Raw genomic sequence first — 22,895 nt, 5'->3', positions numbered from 1 at the left:
AACCGCAGTTCAAACACCAACGACATCCCGCCGTCGCAAGCCCTGTGCGACTCCCTCGCCACCTTCTTCCACTGCAAGATAGCAGACATCCACAAAAGCTTCAACACCTAGACAGCCCCAACAGACAGCAACACAACAGACCCTCCACACAACATCGACCATATTCCCTTGCTAGCCTGGACCAGTGTGAGCGTCGATGACACCATCAAGACCATGAGCACAATCCACTCCGGCTCACCGTCAGACCCATTCCTGCACCACGTCTTCAACAAAGCAAGCAGCTCCATCGCACCCCACCTACGCAACATCATCAATCTCTCCCTTGAGACGCGACCTTCCCATAGAGCCGGAAACACGTCGAGATCAACGCCCTACTCAAAAAACACAAGGCAGACCCAAGAGGCCATAAGAACTTCCGACCCATCTCTCTGCTCCCCTTCCCGGCCAAGGTCATCAAGAAAATTGTTAATCGACAGCTAACCCGATACCTTGAAGAGAACAGAATCCTGGACCCTTCCCAGTCAGGGTTCCGCAAAAACCACAGCACCGAGACCGCCCTCATCGCCGCCACCGACATCAGGACCCTGCTAGACAATATGGAGACTGCAGCACTCCTCCTCCTAGACCTCTCCGCCGCCCTCGACACCGTCTGCCACCGCACACTACGCGCACGCCTCCACGCCGCAGGGATCCAAGACAAGGCTCTAGAATGGACCACCTCCTTCCTCTCCGGCAGAACCCAGAGCGTCCGCCTCCCCAGTTCCTTTCTGAAGCCTCCGAGATCATCTGCGGCGTACCTCAAGGATCCTCCCTCAGCCCGACACTGTTCAACATTTACATTGCCCGCTCGCACACAGCACGACCTCAACATAATCTCCTACGCCGACAACACTCAACTGATCCTCTCCCTCACCAAGGACCCCATCACCGCCAAAGTCAACCCCCATGAAGGAATGAAGGCCGTTGCCGACTGGATGAAGATCAGCCGTCTGAAGCTGAACTCGGAGAAGACGGAGGTCCTCATCCTCGGCTCCAACCCGCCAGCCTGGGACGACTCCTGGTGTCCAACGGCACTGGGGGCAGCCCCGACCCCCACCGACCAGGCACGCAACCTGGGAATCATCCTCGACTCAACGCTCTCAATGACCAAGCAAGTCAATGCCGTCTCCTCCTCCTGCTTCAACACCCTCCGCAAGCTCCGCAAAATCTACAGATGGATCCAGACAGATACAAGAAAGACAGTCACCCAGGCCCTCGTCAGCAGCAGACTCGACTACGGAAACGCCCTCTACGCGGGAGCCCCGACCAAGCTCATCGATCGACTACAACGCATCCAAAACGCCTCAGCACGACTGATCCTCGATGTACCACGACATGGCCACATCACCCCCCACCTGAGAAACCTACACTGGCTCCCCGTCAACAAGAGGATATCCTTCAAGCTCCTCATCCACGCACACAAGGCACTCCACAAGACCGGCCCAGGCTACCTCAACAGACGGCTCTCCTTCTACACCCCCAACCGTCTTTTAAGTTTACACCATCCGTGAGGTGTTACTAAAGGCACCTACCTCCTCCCTCACTTCCTGTTTGAACTCGGTCAGCAACGCTACCCTGAGAACGGAGGTAAAATTAAAGGAATGTGCGAGGTTGGGGTAAGACTTGACTATGTGTAAATGTGTGACAAAAATAAAAAGCTTCAATACGGTCACTTACTAAGTGGGGACTTGCTATAAGGACCGCTGGGGGGTGCTTGTGGCCGCATATGCTTCCCCATTCAGGTGTTGCAGTTGGGGCGGGCCTGCCAAGCATAAATGGGGTGCCAATAAGCGAGCTATATTCAGGATTTAGGCATGCACAGGAATTCAGCACTCGTCTTCGTCTCGCAAACTGAGTGAGTTGCTAGGTTTCCTTTCTAAACCAGCATTTGCAATGCAATAGCTCTCGCATTAATGAAAGTATTAGCTGTTACTGTTGCATTATTATTTGCCACACCAATAGCTGAAACTTTCAGTAATGCGAGACCGATTGCATTGCAAATGCTTGTTAACACCTTCGCTGCGGCGGCTATTCCGCCGCAGCGCTATGGGGGCGGGGGGCCGCGCGGTGCGCACATGCTGGTGACGGAACCGCTCCGTCACCAGCCGCGATTGAGCTGTGCTCATGACGGAGCGGTTCCGTCATGGCCCCGCCCGCTCAATGGAACGCCCAGCGGAATCCAAAAAACATGTATTTTTCTGCTGAATAGTCGGGTACTCAGTCAGTTATGGCGAGCAGTCTGCCGGATATCAGAAGGAATGTTCGCATAAACAGAGACAAAACCGCACACACTCCCTCTCCCTCTCGGTTAAGAAAGTCTTCAAAAATGTTGGTTATTTTGACAAAATATTGTACCTGCACTTTCAGGGAGAGGGAGCCTGCACTTCTGAGCACTGCTGCAATACTTGTGATGGGGCAGACAGCTAATCTTAAGAGGGAGCATCTGTACTTCCATTTAAAGCACTGCACAGGGGTGTCTCGGAGAATCACTAGCACACTGGAGTACATGTCCTCCCGCTCAAAGAGCCCCGAGGCAACTGCCAGCTGTGAAAAGCGCTTTACAAATTCAATAAATACTGTGGCAGGGGTTACTAGACGGTCAGCATGTAGAATGACAGGCTGAGCAAGGGGATCCAGGAAGTCACATCGAGGCAAAGGCCTATGGGTCACACAGGGAGGATATCACGGACTCAAGACAGCGCGAGAGGCGAGAACTGCACTCACCGGCAGACGCGGGCGGGAAAGTAGAGCTTCTGCCAGGAGCGGCACAGGTACTTGGAGTGGTCGATGACACGGACCCAGTCCAGCTCGTCCATGGACACCTCGACGTAGTAGGAGTAGGACCTGAGGAGGCAAGAGACATTTCATGAGCGTCAGAGGGTGCCATAGAGGTGTCAGGCTCGACAGCGCCAACAGTGCGCCAGGCGTCGCCGGGCTTTACTGCATGCCATGAACACTGCCGCTTTGGAAGGAACAAACGTTTATCGGGACCTTCTCCATAAAACATTCTAAAATAATAAAAACGATAACAATATAGTATCAAATGAAGAACCCGCACCCCCTCTGATCAGCGCAACTTATTTGAACCCATTCTTAAAACTGCTTAACAGTAAATATATAATGGTCAATTCTACTGCGACACCATAACACATTTTGGATAGAAGCCAACCTTGAGAATGTTTAATGTTTTCAAAACAGGAGGTCTTAAACGCTTGATACAGACAAGAATATAAAAAAACATAGTCCATAAGTACGAGACCAGGAACAATTCTCATTCAGGGAGCACGTGCAAAATCCATTATTTTCCCAGACAACATTATATCATTTAGGGTTGAAAAGACTGGGTTGCACCCTACTCTCACGTTTAAAATTTCATTACATAGCCTTGGTTCTGATATGTGGGCAAAATAGGGGAAAAGCGTATTTTGGCTAAAAGCATTTAAATTAGGCTAATCGAGGGTTCTTCCCTCTCATAAGCCAGGTCCAAAGAACCGCCAATCTTCCCTAAAGATTCTCTCAGAGCCTGTTTACTGGGTAAAGGAGACCAAGTTTCAATTGTACTCCAAAGAGAATGCATACTTTTTAGATCACTTATCCTGGCCCTTGCTTCACTTGCCCACCGCCTTTCGCTTCCAAGCGTTTCTTTACAACATAATCTAGAGACCTTTAGAGCTGGGCTATCATCCAATAGCTTTTTGAGAAATCTCAGCACACGGAACATCGCCATCAAATTTCAGGAAACCAGATGTAATGGCCAACCCTCCATATTTCTGGTTACATTTGACCAAACAACCTGCTTGCATCACAGACCCCTGCTTGACGTTCCACATACAGGTATACCATGTTATGTTCCAATTAAAGTACAGCCCTAGATATTTATAGGTGTTCACCACTTCCACCTCTTGAGCATGCAGACAACATTTCAAGTTAATTTACAAAAGGGGGTGGTGATGAACAGAGTGTCTGAATTGAGCAGACCACTCTTACCCAGTCCAAAGATCAGGGCTTGATCCATCACCGTTATTTATCTCACTGCCCCATCCCAGCTCAGAACCTGGCTATATGCAAATCAGTCTGTCCCTGTTCCCATCATGCACTGGGACAGGAACAGACTAATTTGCATACAGTCAGGTTCTGAAACTGGGATGGTGCAGTGAGCTAAAAAACGGTGTTGGATCTAGCCCTGATCTCTTGACTGGGTGAGAGCTTTCTGTTTAATTCAGAGACTCTGTCCCTCACCACCCCTTGTTGTAATTATTTTTGTCCACCCTAAGCGTGGAAGGGTATTCTCAGATGTGAGACCCTTGCTCATTGCACCATCAGGATTCAAGCAAACCGGGCCGAAGACAGCTGTAATGCCAGAAACCGGTCCCCTGGAGCTTGTTTCCTTCCCAGTGAAAGAATTGGCTTTTGTAGTTTGGTTTGCCCTGTTCCCATCATGCACTGGGACAGGAACAGACTAATTTGCATACAGTCAGGTTCTGAAACTGGGATGGTGCAGTGAGCTAAAAAACGGTGTTGGATCTAGCCCTGATCTCTTGACTGGGTGAGAGCTTTCTGTTTAATTCAGAGACTCTGTCCCTCACCACCCCTTGTTGTAATTATTTTTGTCCACCCTAAGCGTGGAAGGGTATTCTCAGATGTGAGACCCTTGCTCATTGCACCATCAGGATTCAAGCAAAGCGGGCCGAAGACGGCTGTAATGCCAGAAACCGGTCCCCGGGAGTTTGTTTCCTTCCCAGTGAAAGAATTGGCTTTTGTAGTTTGGTTTGCCCTGTTCCCATCATGCACTGGGACAGGAACAGACTAATTTGCATAGAGTCAGGTTCTGAAACTGGGATGGTGCAGTGAGCTAAAAAACGGTGTTGGATCTAGCCCTGATCTCTTGACTGGGTGAGAGCTTTCTGTTTAATTCAGAGACTCTGTCCCTCACCACCCCTTGTTGTAAACATTTCAAGTTATTCACCCTTTTCCCAAAGACCACCACCTTTGTTTTATCCAGGTCTAATTTCAACTAATTCTGCTTGCTATAAGCCTCAAGGGAGTCGAATTTCCTGTGCAGCCCATAGGGGTGTAATCCAGCAAAATCAAATTATCCGCATATAGTAGACATGAAATATGCTGTTTTCCAAATTTGGGAGAAAATTAATTCGGGAAATGTATTGCTGCTGGAAGGTCTGCCAAGAATAGCCTGAAAAGCGAAGGAGCTAAGACGTACCCCTGCCGTAGGCCATTCAGAATTTGGATCTTTTGAGACAATCTACCAGATTTATGAAGTTCAACTTGTGCTCAATTGTCCGTATGCAATGCTTGCATTGCGCTGAGGGGACAATCAAATATTTCCCACATAGGAGTCCCATATGTATTTTATCAAAGGCTGTATGAAAATTAATACAACAACAACAGCCTCTGGTTAATTTTCAGGGATTCCTGAATGTTTGCCCAAAAAGCAAAACAATGATCCACGGTTGAGCGACCCTCCCATAATCCTCCTTGCTCAATCGGTATGATCTGATGCTCACACACCCAATCATCCAAACTTTTTTCTTTATCATCTTTATTTCGACAAAATTGCCATAAAAGAGAGTACAATGCATTCAACAATAACATTTAGGACACTTTGAATCAGTTCATTAGCTTGAAACCCACCATTCGTTCTTGAACATTTAGATAAAACATCGCAATGAGATAAAAAATCAATAAAACAGAATAAAAAGATGTACAGCATAGAGCTCTACCCTAAATAGTTAACAGTCAGGCTCACCAGGACTGTTAGCATGGGTCTGCACACTCACCCTGAGCTAAGCATTCAGATAGTTCCGTCTCATAAACCACATTGCTGATAAGAATTTAGTTACAGCAAAAACAATTGGAGGGGAAAGATCAGTTTTTAGTATTCAAAAGGATTCATAACACTGTCTAATCCCCAAGTTTTTACAGATTGGAACTATCTATTTTTTCCTTGGCATCTGATATCCTGGGCAAAAAAATACAACATGCATTTAATTTTCTGAGTCCGCTGAACAGCCTGGACAGTTAGTTGGGGTGGGAGGGCACCATCTACTCGTGAGGGTTCTAATTGGCAGGGAGCCGTGTCTCCATTGGAGATAAGAGTTTTCTCGAGCCAGGAGGGCCGATGTCATTCAAGGCAGACTCAAATTTATAATAATCCTTATTCGTCAGAAATGCGTTGGTCAGAGTTCCTAGTTGGGCATTTGCTAGTCGTGCAATTAAATTATGTTCAAGGTATAAATTAGCCAGATGCTTACGTGATATATTAAAGCATGCTTGCTCCGGGTTACTCCACATAAGAGGGAGGCTAAGCCTCTCAAATTCCTGTCTTATGTATTTCAACCAGGAGAGTTGCCATGCGTTGGGCAGTCTTAGGACCTCGGCAAGCTCTTGCCTGTATATGTTAAGCTCTGGTGTGACACAGAGTCGCCTCCAAAAGGTCAGCGGTTTAAGGCCCAGTTCCTCATTAAGAGGTCTTAGGCTCAGGTCAAGCCTTAGGAGCATCCAAACAAGACAGTAAAACTTTTGAGAACACCTTCTCAGAGACATCCAGGAGGCGGGCCAGCCTATAATGCTCGGGGTCAGAGCCGTTGCTTTCTTAATATGGGTTTCGCTATTCACCCCCTGCAAGACGAAGGGTATTGGTCTGTTGAGGCTTTTCAGCAGAACAGAAGGCAAAGACATTCACCCACCAGCCACTCTTTGACTCAAGTAAGACTGCTGGGATGTTATCGGACCTGCTGCTCTTAACAGCTTAATACAGTCAATTATAGTCTTTATTTCTTTCACAGAGAACCAGCCAAAGGGGGGGCATTGGGGGAGGGGGCAGGTTCTCTATGGAGGCAAACATGGGACTAGATGAATTAGATTAGCTAACATATGGCCCTCCTATGTACGCTACCCGAATACCCTCGGCAATCATACAGATTACGGTCCCCCTCATGAGGATTGCAGGATCCATTCCCTTTCTCTCGCTGGTCCCCTGACACTAGGACCTTTAGCATAGCTTCCCACTTACCACGATAGAAAGTGGCCTTTTTCCCTTTAATGAGCTGCCTACACTGACACTTTAATTATCCAGTTCCTATTTGGAATATCTCTCTGTCCCCAGCCTAGAATGCTTGGATGTCCTTCTCACCAGACTTTTCATTTGCTGACAGGCGGAATCAAACCAACTCTTCCCCATGAACATGGCCCGCTGACCGAGACCCACATATTTTGATGGTGACACGTAAACAGTCCAACACATTATCTATAATCTCATTAAACCACAAGATTGTATTTTCTTATTCCACAGAAAAAAACAAGATTGTCTTCAGTTGACTGGTACACAGCCAAAAGCAGGAAGTGAGTCGGATCGAAACTAGTTGTGAGTTTGCAAGGAAAGGATACCCCCAAAGGCAGCACCTTGTAGGCTGCCGCAGGTTCATGAAAACATAAGACAGCAGAAGTGGCCCAATGATCACTTCCATCATATTTTGTTACTTTAAAATTTAGATATGGGGGGCGTGGCTAAGCGCACGACGCGGATGGCAGCACAGTGGTAGGAGCTCCGTCCCTACCGGAGATTACCGGCGGTTCGCGTTACTCCAGCGAATCATGGAGACCTGTTCCCGACGGCGGAACTAATCAGGCAGCACCCGAGCCGGATTCCGCTCTTCAAAAGAGCCGACATTGCCCACAAGCGCCCGATTTAGCTCCGGTCGCGGCTCTTCCCGGCCGCGACCGCCATTTTGTTTTCTTTCCGGCGCTTCTCTAAGATGTGCGTTCTGCCGCACGTAATATCACTGGCTCTCATGGACCATTTCTGATGCCGTTTTCCTTCATCTCATGACGGCAACCTCCTCCGACCACCACAGGTGACTTTTTTCCACTCTCTGGCACTAACTTTCTGTGGTTTTTTTTAGACTTTATTGCTCTCCTCACGCTTGGCGGCCATTTTGTCCCTCTGAAGGGAGTTTTCCTTGGCATGTAGTGGACGCTGTTATTTCCTTTCAATTCACTGCACATTTTTGTTGCTCCTTTTGGCTTTTTTGGCATTTTTCCTGCTTTAACCTTCAACTGGTTTTACTGCCCATTTTTGAGCCCTTGCCTATTATCTCAACTGTATTTCGCGCTATCTTTGACGTCTCATTCACCTGTATTTGGATGGCGCAGCATCTCGGCAAGCCCCCTAAGCGCAATTACATTAAAAACTCGAAATTGTTTATGGCGCTGGCTCACCTAGAAGCCTCCACAGACCTTCCTATTGTTAACACGCCAGCCGTCATGGAGACTTCTCTTCAGGTTGCGACCAAAACCAACTCTAAAAGGTTGAAGAAAGACCCACCCTCCCCCTCGAAATCCTCCTCGGCTATTTCACTAGAACTACTCCTTGCAGAAATACGAGCCCTGCGCACCTACATGGAAGACACAAATGCCAAGTTGCAAACGCTCACTGACAACTGGTCTCAGATGGACGCCAGGGTCTCCACCGTGGAAAAGGATGTCTCATCTCTTCAGGAAACGGCTACCAAGGTCGTCCACATGGATCTTCAGATTTCCTCTCTTCAAAGGCAGGTAGAGGACCTTGAAAACAGAAATAGACACAATAACCTACGTCTTTACGGCCTGAAGGAGGGTTGTGAGGGGAGTGACCCCATTGCTTTCTTCAAGTCCTTTCTTCCCAAGCTGTTGCACTTGCCTGAAGACACCTCACTCAACATTCAGCGTGCTCACAGACTTGGACGAGTCTCCTCCTCTATTTCTCCCTCAACGAAGCCTAGAGGTGTGATAATGTATTTCCTTGAATACACGGACTTATTGAAGGTCCTCTTGGCAGCCAAAGCTTCACCACGTCTTACTTGGTCAGGATCCAACTTATTTTTTGCTCAAGATTACGCCAAATCCACTGCTGCCCGTCGCAAAGCCTTTCTTGACATGAGAGCGGACCTCCGTTCTATTGGAGCCAGATATGGACTTTTCCACCCTTGTCTATTTAAAGTCACCTACAACAACAAGACTACATCTTTTGAAGATCCTGTACGACTCCAAAGTTTGCTGAACTCATGTGGTTCTGCTGGCATGGAGTTCTCCAGTTCTTCTTCCTCGTCTCCACCATGACTTTTGTTGTTGTTATAACTGATTGCTCTACGCCATTTTGTTCATTGTTCATTCATGTTTACTTAGTTCTAGGCTTTTAGACCCTCAGACGAGTCTATATTTCTCTTGGATGTTACCTGTTACCGTTGATACTCATTTCTTCTTTTGCTGACATGATATTTGTTTGTGATCTTGCTGTTTATCGCCCTCTAACCCTGTTGTTCTCCTTCCTCCACAATCATATCTAGTGTTCCGTCATGTTTCTCCGGTTGGACGTCTCGTTGCCCTGTGTACTCGCCCTTCGTTGGTTGGTCTTACCTCCCTCCTATTACTTCCGTTCTGTTCCCCTTTTGTCCCGACTTTTGATCGTCTTCTCTCCCCGACATCCTCTGTAAGTACCTTCCCTTCCCTCTTATTTTGACATGTTATCATTTATTGCATCTGTTCTCTTTTTTGTACCCTCCCTGACTTTTTCAAGTATTTTGGTGTCACTCTCGTCTAGATTGTTTTCTATTCTTCTCTCACTTTTCTCTCTTCTTCTTCTCACCGTTCTTTGGTTTCATATATTCATTCCTTTCTTTTCCCTGTATTCTCTTCACACTCTCCTTTGTTTCTCTTCTTACCTTACTACGTATTTTTTACCTTGTCATTTCTCAGTTACCTTTTATATACGCTTCCTCATGCTTTTCATCATCGATAACTCTTCTTCATCCTGGTTTACACTTGTTTTTCTCTCTCAGCTCAATTATTCTCCTACATCGACCTTTTTCTCCATCAGAATCTTCGACATAGTTCTCCTTTGTGGTTTTTTTCTCCTGCTTTTATATGTTCCCTCTTATCTCTTATATACCTCTTCTCCATCGTTCCTTTCTTTTTCCTGGATCATTCTCTACGTTGCTATAGTCCTGTTCTCTTTTGCATCCTTATTTCTTCTGATCACTTTATCCTCTCCCTTTCTTCCTTTCCCTCCATTTTCCCTGAATATGAGGCTTCATTTTTCTTCCCTATTTCTTTTACGCTCTCCCTATTTAATTTTACTTGATGTCAATACGTATTGTTTCCTGGAACGTTAAAGGTTTGCATTCCCCCATCAAGAGGCAAAAGATTCTCTCCCATCTAGCTAAATTGAACGTAGATGTTGCCTTCTTGCAAGAGACCCATTTATCTGACATTGAAGCTGCCAAACTTAAGAGAGGTTGGGTGGGGGTTGTTTTCTCTGCTCCTGGTGATGGTAAGAGAAATGGTGTTACTTTGTTAATTCGCAAGTCCTTTTCTCATTCAGTTTTGCAGTCCGAATCTGACCCTGAAGGCAGGTGGTTATTTGTTAAACTTTCCTCGAAAGGTATCCCTTTTTCCCTGCTCAATGTTTATGCCCCCACTGGTGGGAATCCTGTCTTCTGGAGCGCGTTTGCCTCCCGTATCACTGAATGCATTGACGATAATTTTATTTTGGCAGGCGACTGTAATATGCCCTTGGATCCCTTTCTGGACAGGCACTCCAAATCATTTTTTGTCCCTAACAAATCTCACAAGCTTTTCACGCACGCCATTTCTCAACACAAACTTGTTGATGCCTGGCGTCTATGTAATCCGACCTCTAAAGAATTTACTTTTTACTCCCCGGTGCACCATTCCCAATCACGTATCGACTATATCTTCCTGTCTCACCACATGTCCCAATCCCTCACTCAGGCTGACATTGGCCCCATATTGTTTTTTGACCATGCAACCAGTTTCAATTAATATTGATATTTTACCCAAATCCATTGGACCTAAGAGATGGCGCTTCAACAACACTCTTCTCCTCGACCCCAAATTTACTGCCTTCTTTACCGATTTTTCTACTGAATTTTTTGCTCTTAACGATACTCCCTCTTTAGCCGAACACACCATCTGGGATGCTTACAAAGCTGCGGCCAGAGACTTCATCATCAGACATGTTGCCGCAAAACGTAAAGCTGCTCGTAAACGCACCAGTGACTTCTTATCTCAGATTAAGACCCTAGAACACTCGTTTTACACCTCCCACACCCAGGAGAGTTTGACGGCTCTTGTAGATGCCAAAATGAAATACAACAAGCAATCCACTGAAGATGCCTCATTGTACTTACTGAAATCCAGTTTGAAATTTTATGGTGGGAAAAATAAGGCGGGGAAGGTTCTTGCTAATTACTTGAAAGTTAAGCAAAGCAAATGGAACATTGAGTCTGTTTTTGATGTTAACTCAGTCCTGCAACATAAAGATGCTGATATTTTGGAAGAATATTCCCGCTTTTACTCTACACTCTATTCTTCTGAAACTCAACCTTCTGCTCACTCTCTCTCCACCTTCTTTGCAAGCATTCAACCTCCTCCCAATTTTCCTGTTGACCTATCTACCCTTGAAATCCCCATTACCATTCGCGAATTACATACCGCACTCCACTCCCTTAAGAAGGACAAAGCTCCGGGTCCAGATGGGTTTACGGTCGAATTCCACCAACACTTTGCGACCCTTTTGTTACCCAAATTACACTATCTCCTCGATTCCTTTAAAGCCAGGGGTGCATCCTCGGGCACATTCTCAGATGCTTACATTTGCATTATACCCAAGGAGGGGAAGGACACTCAGCATTGTAAAAATTACAGACCAATATCACTTGTTAACATCGACTACAAAATATATGCCAAATCTTTAGCCATCAGATTGGATCCTTTTCTTCCAGAGCTCCTCGGTCCTGAACAATCTGGATTTGTCAAAGGTCGCTTCATCACCGATAACACCAGACTCCTATTCAATGTCCTTTCTAAGTCATCACGTTTTAGTGATTCCCTAGCCGCAATCGCCTTAGATGCTGAGAAGGGGTTTGATAGAGTAGAATGGACTTTTCTTTTTTCTGCATTAAAGTGGTTTGGGTTTGGCCCTAATTTTATTTCCCTCATCTCCTTCCTTTACACGAACCCCAGAGCAGCAGTTTGCGCCACTGGCTTAATCTCTTCCTTTTTTAGTCTTGGCAGGGGTGTTCGCCAGGGATGCCCTCTTTCCCCCTTCCTCTTTAACCTGGCCCTAGAACCTTTCCTCTCTAAACTACGTCAAAATCCAAACATTCATGGTTTCCAACTCTCCCACTCGCATGTTAAACTAGCTGCTTATGCAGATGATATTTTACTCCTCATATCCAACCCCTCTGACTCCATCCCCGCGTTCCTTGATGAAGTTAACGTTTATTCTCAACTTTCTGGATATAAACTGAATAACGATAAATGCGAAGTTCTCCCCTTACCAAATTCACCTTCAAATCTGATTTTGCTGCATCCAACTTCACGTGGAGCCCGGCTCACATAAAATATCTCGGTTTGCATATAACCCCTTCTGTCTCAGATACTGTCTCACTCTGCCTTAATCAATGTACCCAAAAACTATCAGACCTTACTTCCAGATGGCACCCCCTTTACCTCTCCTGGTGGGGTCGTCTCGACACCATCAAGATGATGTTATCCCCAATCGTCCTCTATACCATTTCAAATATTTCTGTTTCCATCCCTGCCAAATTCTTTAATAAAATCAATACTACCCTCTCCTCCTTTTTGTGGTCTGGTAAGAAGCTGCGTATGTCTTTGCTTCGATTGCGCCTCCCCAAGTCAGAGGGTGGGGTTAATTTCCCAAATTTCCCTGCCTATCACAAAGCTTTCCTCCTGAAACAAGCTTCCCTTTGGCTAAAGGACCCTACCGAGCCTCTCCCCCTTAGGGTTGAACTTGAACGTCTCTCTCTCTCCCCTTTTTCTTTTGCCGAATACCTCTCCTTTTCCCGCAAACCTCAGTTTATCTCTACTCCTATCCACAAATATACTGCTAAACTACTCTTAGCCTCTTCTCCGGATCCTCCCTCCTCTGTTGCTGACTTCCTTAACACCACTATTTGGTATAATAACAGCATTCTCATCAACCAGAAACCATTTTATTGGAAAACTTGGAGGCAACGAGGCCTAATCTGGGTTTCCCAACTCTTCATTGGATCTGTTTTCAAGTCCTTTTCTATCCTTAGCCAAACTTTCTCTCTCCCTTCCTCCTTTGCCCGCAAATTCTTGTTACTCAGGAATGCAGTTATGCCCGTGTATGACTCCCTTTCTCACTCCCCTCTCCCAGCTGTTTCTCTTAACCCAACTTCATCACTCCCTTCCCTACTGCGCTCAGGCCCCACAGCTTCCTCCATCTACCATTCCTTTCACAAACCTCTGTCACCCCGGCTGAAATCCACAGTAGAAGAGCAGTGGGAATCTGAATTTGCCATGACCTGGTCTACCTCCCTTTGGAATATACTTTGGACTAAGCTCCGCAAGTCCTCTAGGGCTGCCTCTCTCACACAAACACTTTTCTTTATTTATAATCGACTCCTCTTTACGCCATCTCTCCTTCACAAGAGGTTCTCCTTGGTTCCGGATCTTTGCTGGTCCTGCTCCACCCCCAATGCTACGCTCTTTCATATGCTTTTTCTATGTCCCCTCACACACACCTTCTGGATTCAAGTATGGGACCAAATCAATACTATATTCCAAACTTCTATCCCCTTCTCTCTTACTGATATTTTTCTTGGCACACTGTCCTCTTCCTGGGCTAATGTTGATTCAAATGTTCAAATTATTGATTTGTTACTAGCTGTTGCATTCCAACAGATCACTGTTAATTGGAAGAATTCGAATAGCATTACTTTTAAAGCTTGGTGGTTTAATGTATGTTATAATCATAGACTTGATACTGCATTTGTCTATCCACTTAATCTTGCCCCGAAAAGACACACCCTATGGCTTCCCATCACCCTATACCTTGATGTTTGTGCTAAACGCCCCTCTCACCTACCTCCCTCTCAACAAGAGGTTTCAAAACCCCCCTAAGTTACCTTTCGTTCCTTTGTTTTCTTTAGAACTTATTTTTTCTTACACAATATCTATTGCCTTCCCCTCATTTAGACTGCCTCATATATTTTGTATCTCTAGCCTCATTTTTTTTTTTTATACTTATTGTTGTAACCTAATTTACCTTACCTTCTTGATGATATTGCATCTCATTTCTCTTTCTGTAATGACACCTTTTTTACTCTAATAAAAATTTTACTTGAACTTAAAAAAATCTAGATACAATCCAAAGGAAACCTATAGTCGATCGGGCCCTCTGAGCAACCCTGCCAAAACATTGCAGACGCTGGGATATCATTTTTGAAACAACTATTTAAACACACCAGTCCTTTGTTCACCAGCCATTGGCCCAATACCTTAGCTTTCTGCTTTATTGAACCAGACGGAAAGGAGGTGGGAGAATTATTGTAGCAATTCAGTAGTCCCTCCGTCTGAATGTCTGCCTGCTAAAATCCCATGCCATTATTGTAATTGCCTCAGGGAATTTTCCCAGGATTGCCTATAAGAAAGCATCAAATGGCTCTAGCCAATTATTCATTCTACAGTACTCCTCTCTATGCATGTATATGTTTATTAATATACAACGTCTATGGACCTGATTATTCTACTCAAGTTCCACCACAGAGCTGAGCGCCACTTGATAGATTAATAACCTCCATAGATTTTATTAATAACCTTGGCAGATATTAGTGTCAATACCCCTGCTAAAACCCTTACCTTGTTTACTACCTTTATTGTTTATGGCTACAAAGCCTTCTACTAATTTATCTTCTCTCAACCAAGACACCTGAAGGAACACCACATGGTATGGGCTTTATTCTTCTTCCAGGTCAACAACCCTCCGAAAGCACTTGAACCCATGTATGTTCCAACACAAAATTCTCAGATTGGGAGAGGATTCCTCCCTCTATGGATCACTAGATCAGTCATCCCACTCCCATGTAACAGGGAGCTCAATCAGGGGGGTACATCTATTTCCCTGCTTCCACTCAGGGATCCCCCTCTGCTCAATTTGTCATTTACCAATACCACCCTTAGATTCTTGGGGAACAGTCCAACTTGCCCTGCCCTCATATCTGTAGGCATCAGCTCATTTTGGGGATAAGATACAATCGGATCCCTCTGATTGGGGGCCAACCCACCATGCATACTTAAAATGGGGGTGGGGTATGATTCAAACACCGCAGTCTTCTCTCAAATGGGGATCTTAACTTCTAAGCCCACTCAGCTAGGTCTTTTTCTGACTTTGATACCAGGAGGGCGATGCAGGGAGAAATGACTCCACTTTCAATATATCCCTTCCTTGCTCCCCGACCTGGAACCTCACAGAAGCATTTCGCCCGAGGATATCCCAGAGATTGAGGGTATCTGCTGGAATATGCTCAGGATTTTCAAGTGATTCAGGGGTGCAGTTTTTTGGCTTTTTTAGCCTGACGATTTATTTCCAGCATCAAGACACGGGAACCAGGCTCAAGCGTAAGTGACTTCTCAGCCACAGTAATGTTTTCTTTACTCTACACTTTAGCCCCCGGGAGATTGGGCCCCTTCTCCTTAACAGGCGCTGAGGTATCTTTGCAAGCATCAGAAGAGTCTTTTTGTGGCTGGCAATTCCTAGCTGGGTAGTTTCTAACATGTATTACTTCTAGCTGAGTGTGAGTATCTAATGCTGGCACCATGCCACTAGGGGAGGCGAGGGCTGCAGTCCTGATTAACCTGCGACCAATTTGTTGTGGCCAGGCTGCTCTTACTTTCCTTCTTACACGATTTCCTTTGCCCACCATGTTTTTGATGGCCTAGCTCCTCTGTTGTTCCTCTGTACCTCTGGGAGAAATAGGGGGGCCAAAGATATATTGCCTTTTCCTGAATAACATTGTTTTTAGTTCTAAACTGTACTCTTCGGAATAGACTGCTCTCCTCTACCCTTTCATATGTCATTCCCCGGATGAGCTGCCGTGACTTTCATACTCTGCCTTATTACTGCATGCCCTTGTTAGCTTTAAAGAACTCAGCAAGGAGAGCTTTCAAATGCTTTTACTGAACAGGTTGATTCGTACGATCAACGACTAGTGTCTCGAAGATATCCTGAAAAGTGTTTTGCATAAGTAAGACTACAATCAACAAGGAGAACGAATCCGATGGCTGAATATCAATAGAAGCCCCCATCGATTCTGAAGTTACATTAGTCACACATGGTACTGAACCTACTGAAGCGGGACCTACACTGATCCTGGGAGGCCAAGCTATGTTGGCACCTGAAGGCTCCGGACCCTCCAACCACTAATGAGGTTGCCAATAAATGAAGACAGGGTAAAGACTAAAGTCTTCGGCCACTGTCCAGAGTGGCTGGCAAAGAGTCCCTTTCGCTTGCTGGCCACCCTTGCCTTCAGGAACCACTCCATCTTTGGCTGCTCCTTGGCCTTTGGGGCACTGCTGACCAGGTTTGAAGGAGAGAGTACAAACATGAAAGTGTCTGGTAACAAAATTCCTTATTGAGGTAGCGTAGAGTGAGACAGATGCATTTTCATTCGATACTGAAGGACATTCAGATGCGTAATGCAGGGAAAATGGTGTTCTGCTGCAGTACCCCTTCCACTTTGTGCCTAGTATCTGATGCACCTTAGACTGAGTGTGTACTGGGGCCCTGCTAACCATGCCCCAGTGCATGTGCTTTTTTCCCTAAACTGTAGCATTGTTTCCACAACTGGCACCCCTCTGGCTCACATTTAAGTCCCTTGTAACAGGCAACAGTGGCACTAAGGGCCTTGTGACCAGAGAGGGTCATTATGGGCTGAAGCATGTATTCTGCCACCCTAAGAGACCCCTCGCCACACTGCCACTGCAGCCTGCGTGTTTTGGTGCAGATAAAAGTGCACAGTGGACCTGGCACACATCCCTGTGTGACAGCCTACCAACACTGCAAGAGGCAAAGGTAAGTCATCCCTACAGCAGGCCTTACAGTCCAACGGCAGGGGGCATTACACCTCATGTGAGGGAATGAGCAAATATGCCCCAATACGGTCTAAGTCCATTCTTAGATATTATAGGTGCACAGTGAAGCCATACTGAGTACATGGGCTGGGAGCTGGTTAAAACAAACTCCACAGCTCCATGATGGCTTCACTAACTCCCAAGATAATTGGTACTAAACATCTCAGATTAATAAGCCCACACTGATGCCAGTGTTGGATTCATGAATACATGCACTCAGAGGGCACCTCAGAGGTGCCCCTTGAAAACCTACCAAACCACTAGTGTATGCCTGATTGGTCTGCACCTGCCTACCACTTCTAGACATGCTACTGACCCCCTAAGGTGGAATCTATGTGCTCTTGTGAGTCAGAAACAAAGCGTGCTCTGGGTGGAGGTGCTACACACCTACCTCCAAGCAGGAACAGCACTGAAGGGAAGTGAGCCTCAAACACTTCCTGCCCTTTGTTATGCTAGCCACAGCTTCTCCAGCAAGTGGAGATGCCCCCCACCCTGGCCAAGAACAGGATAGGTGTTCTGAGCGGATGTGACCCTGCCTTGGAAAATCCTCCATATTGTTTTGGAGGATTTAAGCCAATAGAATTAGGGGTATGCCCCCTCCCCAATGGAAGAGGACATACAAAGGTTGTAGTCACCCCAAAGGTAAGTATCACATTGGCTACTACCTCCCAGACCCTGGAATGCCCCTAAATTGAGTATTTAAGGGCACCCCTGAACCTTGATCCTTAGATTCCTGGCGACCTAAAGAAGAAGAAGAACCAAAGAGTCATACCAGCAGTGAAGACTCCAGACGACAACCAACCTGGCCCCAGACCTACAGTCTTGTCTACAGCCCTCAAAGAAACCTGCTCCAAAAGGTGACTCATCCTGCAGGGCCTGCGACCTCCAAAATCCTGTGAGGACTGCCTACCTTCCCTAAAGACCAAGATCTCCAGAGGGCAGATGCCCTGTCCACAAAGAAACCAAAAACAAGAGCTCCAGTGCCTGCTGAAACGCACAAGTAGACCTCCAGAGCTAGCTTTGCACCCTATGCCTCCGGCCAGAGTCGAAGGCATAGTCCCAAGAAGATACCCCGGCGGTCCTGAGCTCTAGTACACTCCAGAGTGATCTCTCCTGGACTCCACCTCGACACCTGCAACCCCAACATGAATGGTCCCCCTACCGCGACTGACTTTTCCAACCTTGAAAGACAACCCTGCACCCACAGCCCCTCTCCTGGCATTGGGGAGCCACCAATGGCCCTCACCTGGCATTGGGGAGCTCCACCAATGGCGTCCCTGAGATCTTCAGCATCCCAACTTACCTCCAGAGTCACCGGTTCCCTTCGTCCAGGTTCCTGGCCAAACCTGCAGCCTTTGTTCGAAATATTCATTTTCCATTGATTTGTACTAGGCGCCCAACACTGCGTTGGCACTCTGCACCCGGCTACCTCTGTGCTGCTGAGGGTGTGTGTTTGGTCCTGCCTCGTGGGCACCCCAGTGCTGGTCTAACCACCCAGAAATTGACCCCCCTGAACTCAGATTTCACTTACCTTCAACCGAAACTTGTTTGAGTGCCCCCGGTCTCCATTGATTACCTTTGGGTCCCAGTGACAGAATCTGACCTCTGCACCTGGCCACCCCCTTGTCGCTGGTGGTACAGTTTCTACAACTACCAGACTTTTGCCCAGTGTTGATCCTAAAACCCGAAGACCGGAATTGTAAGTCATTTACTTACCTGTGAAATTGCATTATTGTTTTCCTTCCACATGTTAACACTGAACTGTTTGAAAAATGCAGTGTCCACTTTTTATGCTTACCAAACGTATTTTACTGCAACAAAATATCTTTGGTTTTAAGTAATAAAAAAAATATATATTTTCACAAACAATTGGTCTCTAATTTATTCACTGAGTGTGTGTGTAATCATTTCTTGTCCGAGTGTGTACAACAAATGTTTAACACCGCCCTATGATAAGTCGAACTGCTCGCCCACACTACCACAAAAGAGAGCATTGGAATTAGCTACTTTTGTAAAGCCTCTGGGGATCCACTGGACTCTGTGCACACTGTACCTTACTTTGGTGTAGTATATTTAGATCCAGCTTCCTACACATAGGTATTAAAACCAATTGAGTCCTTTGGTTTTTTGATTTGAAGCTTCACAGTGGGTGGTATAGTAGGATATTGGCGCTTCTTGGCAGTAACCAGAAAGTGTTAAAAAGTGCTAGAGTATGTAAGCGGTGCAAAAGGGGTAGGGAGAACTACCCTCCTCCCTAAACTGTGGTAAATCACTGACAAAACAACACAACAATCCTTTGCACACGCTATGGAGTATACACCACAAGTTAATACTGGTGTAAGAACAATCTGGGTTCGTTGCTTGTAACACAATTTTTATTCTTCTGGTGGTCAAACGTAAACAAAGCCCTAGCCAACATATGTTTCGTCGCGTTCTACTGCTATAAGCTATGACTTCTTCAGGGCTAAGAAACATATGTAAACAATATGGGAATCATAAGTGTCCAAAATATGTTCCTAATAGCACATTCACCAATGTGACACAGCGTCCAAAACAGTTTGGCTCATTTTGCCATGCTAATGTAAAACAACAACAAAGTGGTCTATGATCACCTGGTGCGGTGGTAGTTCCCCAGTGGGTCCTTATTTACATTTCACTCATTCTAGTTCATGTTGTGATCCTGCCCTTAAGAGTACTTCATTTTTTATGATGTTTTTCTGTAGTTTTGCTTTTCATGCATACAGTGCCTGCTGAGAAGGAGTTACCGCTATATTACTGAGTGAGTTCAGAGTGTGGATTGGTGTTCAGGATGGGGCATGATTGAGGGATTTGGATTTGAGGCTGAAAGCAGTGCACGTTTTTCACTGGGTCAGAAAGATGTTCAGACTACATGCTCATCCAGTTCTTGGCCTCTCTACAAAGCATAGAGAGCAAAGGTGATATATTTGCCAATTGTAATTATTCAATACTGAAGTGTGAGAAGGAGGTACACATCTGTCCACATATTAACAACAAAGGAAAGAAAATGTACTATTTACACATGGAGGGTGTGTGAGAAAGAGGGGGTGGTAAAGCAAAGGAGACTACAAAAAGCAAATGTAGAAACAGAGTGAAAAAAACAGTAACAAAGAGGAGGGAGATGAATGAAATGCAAGACAGGCAGATGTAGGAACTCAAAAGAGAGACGTGGGGCGAGAATAAAAACCTAAGTGACCAGTGTAAACAGAGCAATTGCAGAAGAAAGTGATGTGGCGTGAAAGACAGGGCAGAGTGGTTGAGATTACCAGAATGGCACTCCCTTCCTCATACCTTTGCAATGTCTAATTCATAATCTCATTTTCAGAGTTTCCAGATTTGAAGCCTTTTCAATTCTAATCATTTACAATCATTGATATAAGCAAGGCAGCCATTTGGAAATCAGTCAGTCAGTCAAAAATTACTTTATTCGGTTAAAATTTAAAACCATCAAAGTACAGATCACATTACATACTACCTATGACACATAATTAATAAAAAAAAAATTCAATTCATATGCCATTCACAAGAAGACCATTGGGCCATCATGTAATACACATTCCTACCAAAAAGCAGCCCTTGGTATTTAAAAAAATATATTAAAAAGTTTGTCACACACCAAAATCCGTCATTTAAAAAAGTCAATTTTACCTAAAGTACTTAAAAAGAAGAAAGCCAGACTATAATTGAAGTTTATTACGTTGCCTAATTGCCCCTATGATGCAATTGGCTACCCCTAAACAAACAACCGGGGAACCCAGCTTTTGCAAATAGGCTAACGCTGGCCTAACTTGCTCAAAGTTGCCCCCTCTTAACAGTGGTAAGATAAATTTCCTGAGTAACGTAACATAAAAATCGCAGAAAAATACCATATGGAGGGTGTTCTGCTCTGAGAAGTTATCGCAAGGACAGGGGCCCAACGTCCCCTCTTTAAAAAAGCCTTTTAGGAACGATAATAACCAGGGCACCATATTATACTTAAATCTAATTAAGGCAAATAAGTGATAGGGTTTATTTATGTAAGTTGGATATGGCTGCATCTCCCTACCTAAACTCAACGTAACAAAGCTCCTCACTGAGGGTTTGGCTAGTTCCCCTTCCTCCCTTATTAACATCGATCTATTCAGAAACTGGTGCTTCAAGCCTCTAATAGCCGCCTTGCCGAGAGCTCTAGGACTTAAAAATAAGTCAGGACAGCCCAATGAATCCATTTGTGTCTTAGTATAACGGATCCAAGGGACATCAAGTCCTTTGTCTAGAGACATACAGTCCTGAATGATCAACTGATTCAAGTTAGGTGACGGCTGAGCCCAAATTCTTAGCCAGCATAATAGTGGGGCAGCCGCAATCTGGTCTGAGATAAAGTCGGCACCTAAATCCTCATGAAGATTGAAAATTGGAGTGGAGGTTGGGAGCAACAGCAACCTGCGAAAAAAGTTATTTTCTACTGCCTGTATGTCACTAGTCTCAGTATAACCCCATACATCACTCCCGTAGGTCACCATTGGGAGGCACTTGGCATTATAAATCTTCATGAGGGTCGGAAGGGGTTTAGAGCCTATTCTTATTGCAAACCCTAGTATTGCCCCAGACGCCCTGGCAAGGGTGTTCTTTTTATGTTAAGGCTGCATAACCCACGATCGTCTTTCATCAAAAAGAACACCTAAATATGGGAAGGCAGGGACTTTCGTAAGTTCCAAGCCCTTACAATAAAATTTAACGTTCTTTGCCCGGCCCGTACCGATTTACATTGAATGTGATTTTTTGAGGTTTGTAATTAAATCTAGAGAGTCCATAAAATCAATCTAAAAGAGATTGTAACCCTTGTGAGGTCCTTGCTACCAAAAGCGCATCAATTGCGTACAGTAGTGCAGGGATCATTCTTGTGCCTGCTCTTGGGACATCCTTACAGGAGGAAGGCAAAGCGTCCCCCAGTTTATTAATGTAAAGTGTAAACAACAGGGGTGCCAAAATGCACCCCTGTCACACCCCTCGCTTGGCGGCCCATGCATTGGTTAGGCTGCTGTCCTCATTATAGCGAACCGCTGCTGTGATATTTTCGTGAATGGCCGCCAAAAAGGAGATCACGGCCGGCTCTAACCCAATGCTGTGAAGGGAAGCCCAGAGTTTTTGCCTATTTACAAGATCGAAAGCCGTGGATAGATCCATAAATGCAAATTGGATGTCCCCATGCTTCACGACCGTGTATTTCCCTAATACTAGGTGAAGATTAAGGCATTGTGCCGTCGTGCCTTTTCCCTGCCTAAATCCGTACTGAAGATCCGAGATGATGCAATTTTTATCTAGCCAGTCTGTTAAACGGGCAAGAACAACCTTCCCCATTATCTTGGCTGCAGAGTCCAAGAGTGAGATCGGTCTACAACAGGCCGGATCCTCTCTTGAGCCCTTTTTAAATATTGGAATAATTACAGCTGTAGCCCAAGACGGGGGAAAGCCAACCTTTGTCGCTGCGTTAAAAACAAAAGTTAAAATCTTAGCCCATACAATAGGATCTACCCTGTAAAGATCTGCCGGTACACCATCTGGGCCTGGTGCCTTTCCCCTTAAGGTAGACATAATTGCCTCAGTGACTTCCCCCTCTGAGAACACGACATTTAAGGCATAGGTATTAACCCCCTGCCAACTAGACAGCTCCTGGCTCACATCGGTTTATATGCCCCTAAAATGTTCAACCCACCTTTCCGGAGGAATAAGACAGTCCAGAATTAGTTGACTCGTCAAACGTTGGGCTATTAACCACTCTGGGTCAGGATTGACGCACAACTGCGGGGCTTCGAGTGGGAGGCGGGCCCGTCTGACAGAATCGCATTGTATGCCGATGACGTTCTGTTCTTCCTAACGGAGGT

At 45.6% G+C, this 22,895-nt stretch overlaps 1 protein-coding gene across 2 annotated transcripts in view; it reads right to left on the bottom strand.

Annotated features, from left to right (window-relative positions):
* The window catches only part of BTBD9 (BTB domain containing 9), a 980,923-nt gene that overhangs the window by 669,636 nt on the left and 288,392 nt on the right, over window positions 1-22,895 (bottom strand). For both annotated transcript variants that reach the window (XM_086925891.1, XM_086925890.1), the window contains one exon: window positions 2,764-2,883. In XM_086925891.1, the coding sequence (XP_086782017.1) occupies window positions 2,764-2,883 (120 nt within the window). The remainder of the gene's footprint in view (window positions 1-2,763; window positions 2,884-22,895) is intronic.

Source organism: Lissotriton vulgaris, chromosome 6, assembly GCF_964263255.1.
Source record: "Lissotriton vulgaris chromosome 6, aLisVul1.2, whole genome shotgun sequence".
NCBI classification, from domain to species: Eukaryota; Metazoa; Chordata; class Amphibia; order Caudata; family Salamandridae; genus Lissotriton; species Lissotriton vulgaris.
This window is presented reverse-complemented; position numbering and strand designations above follow the sequence as displayed.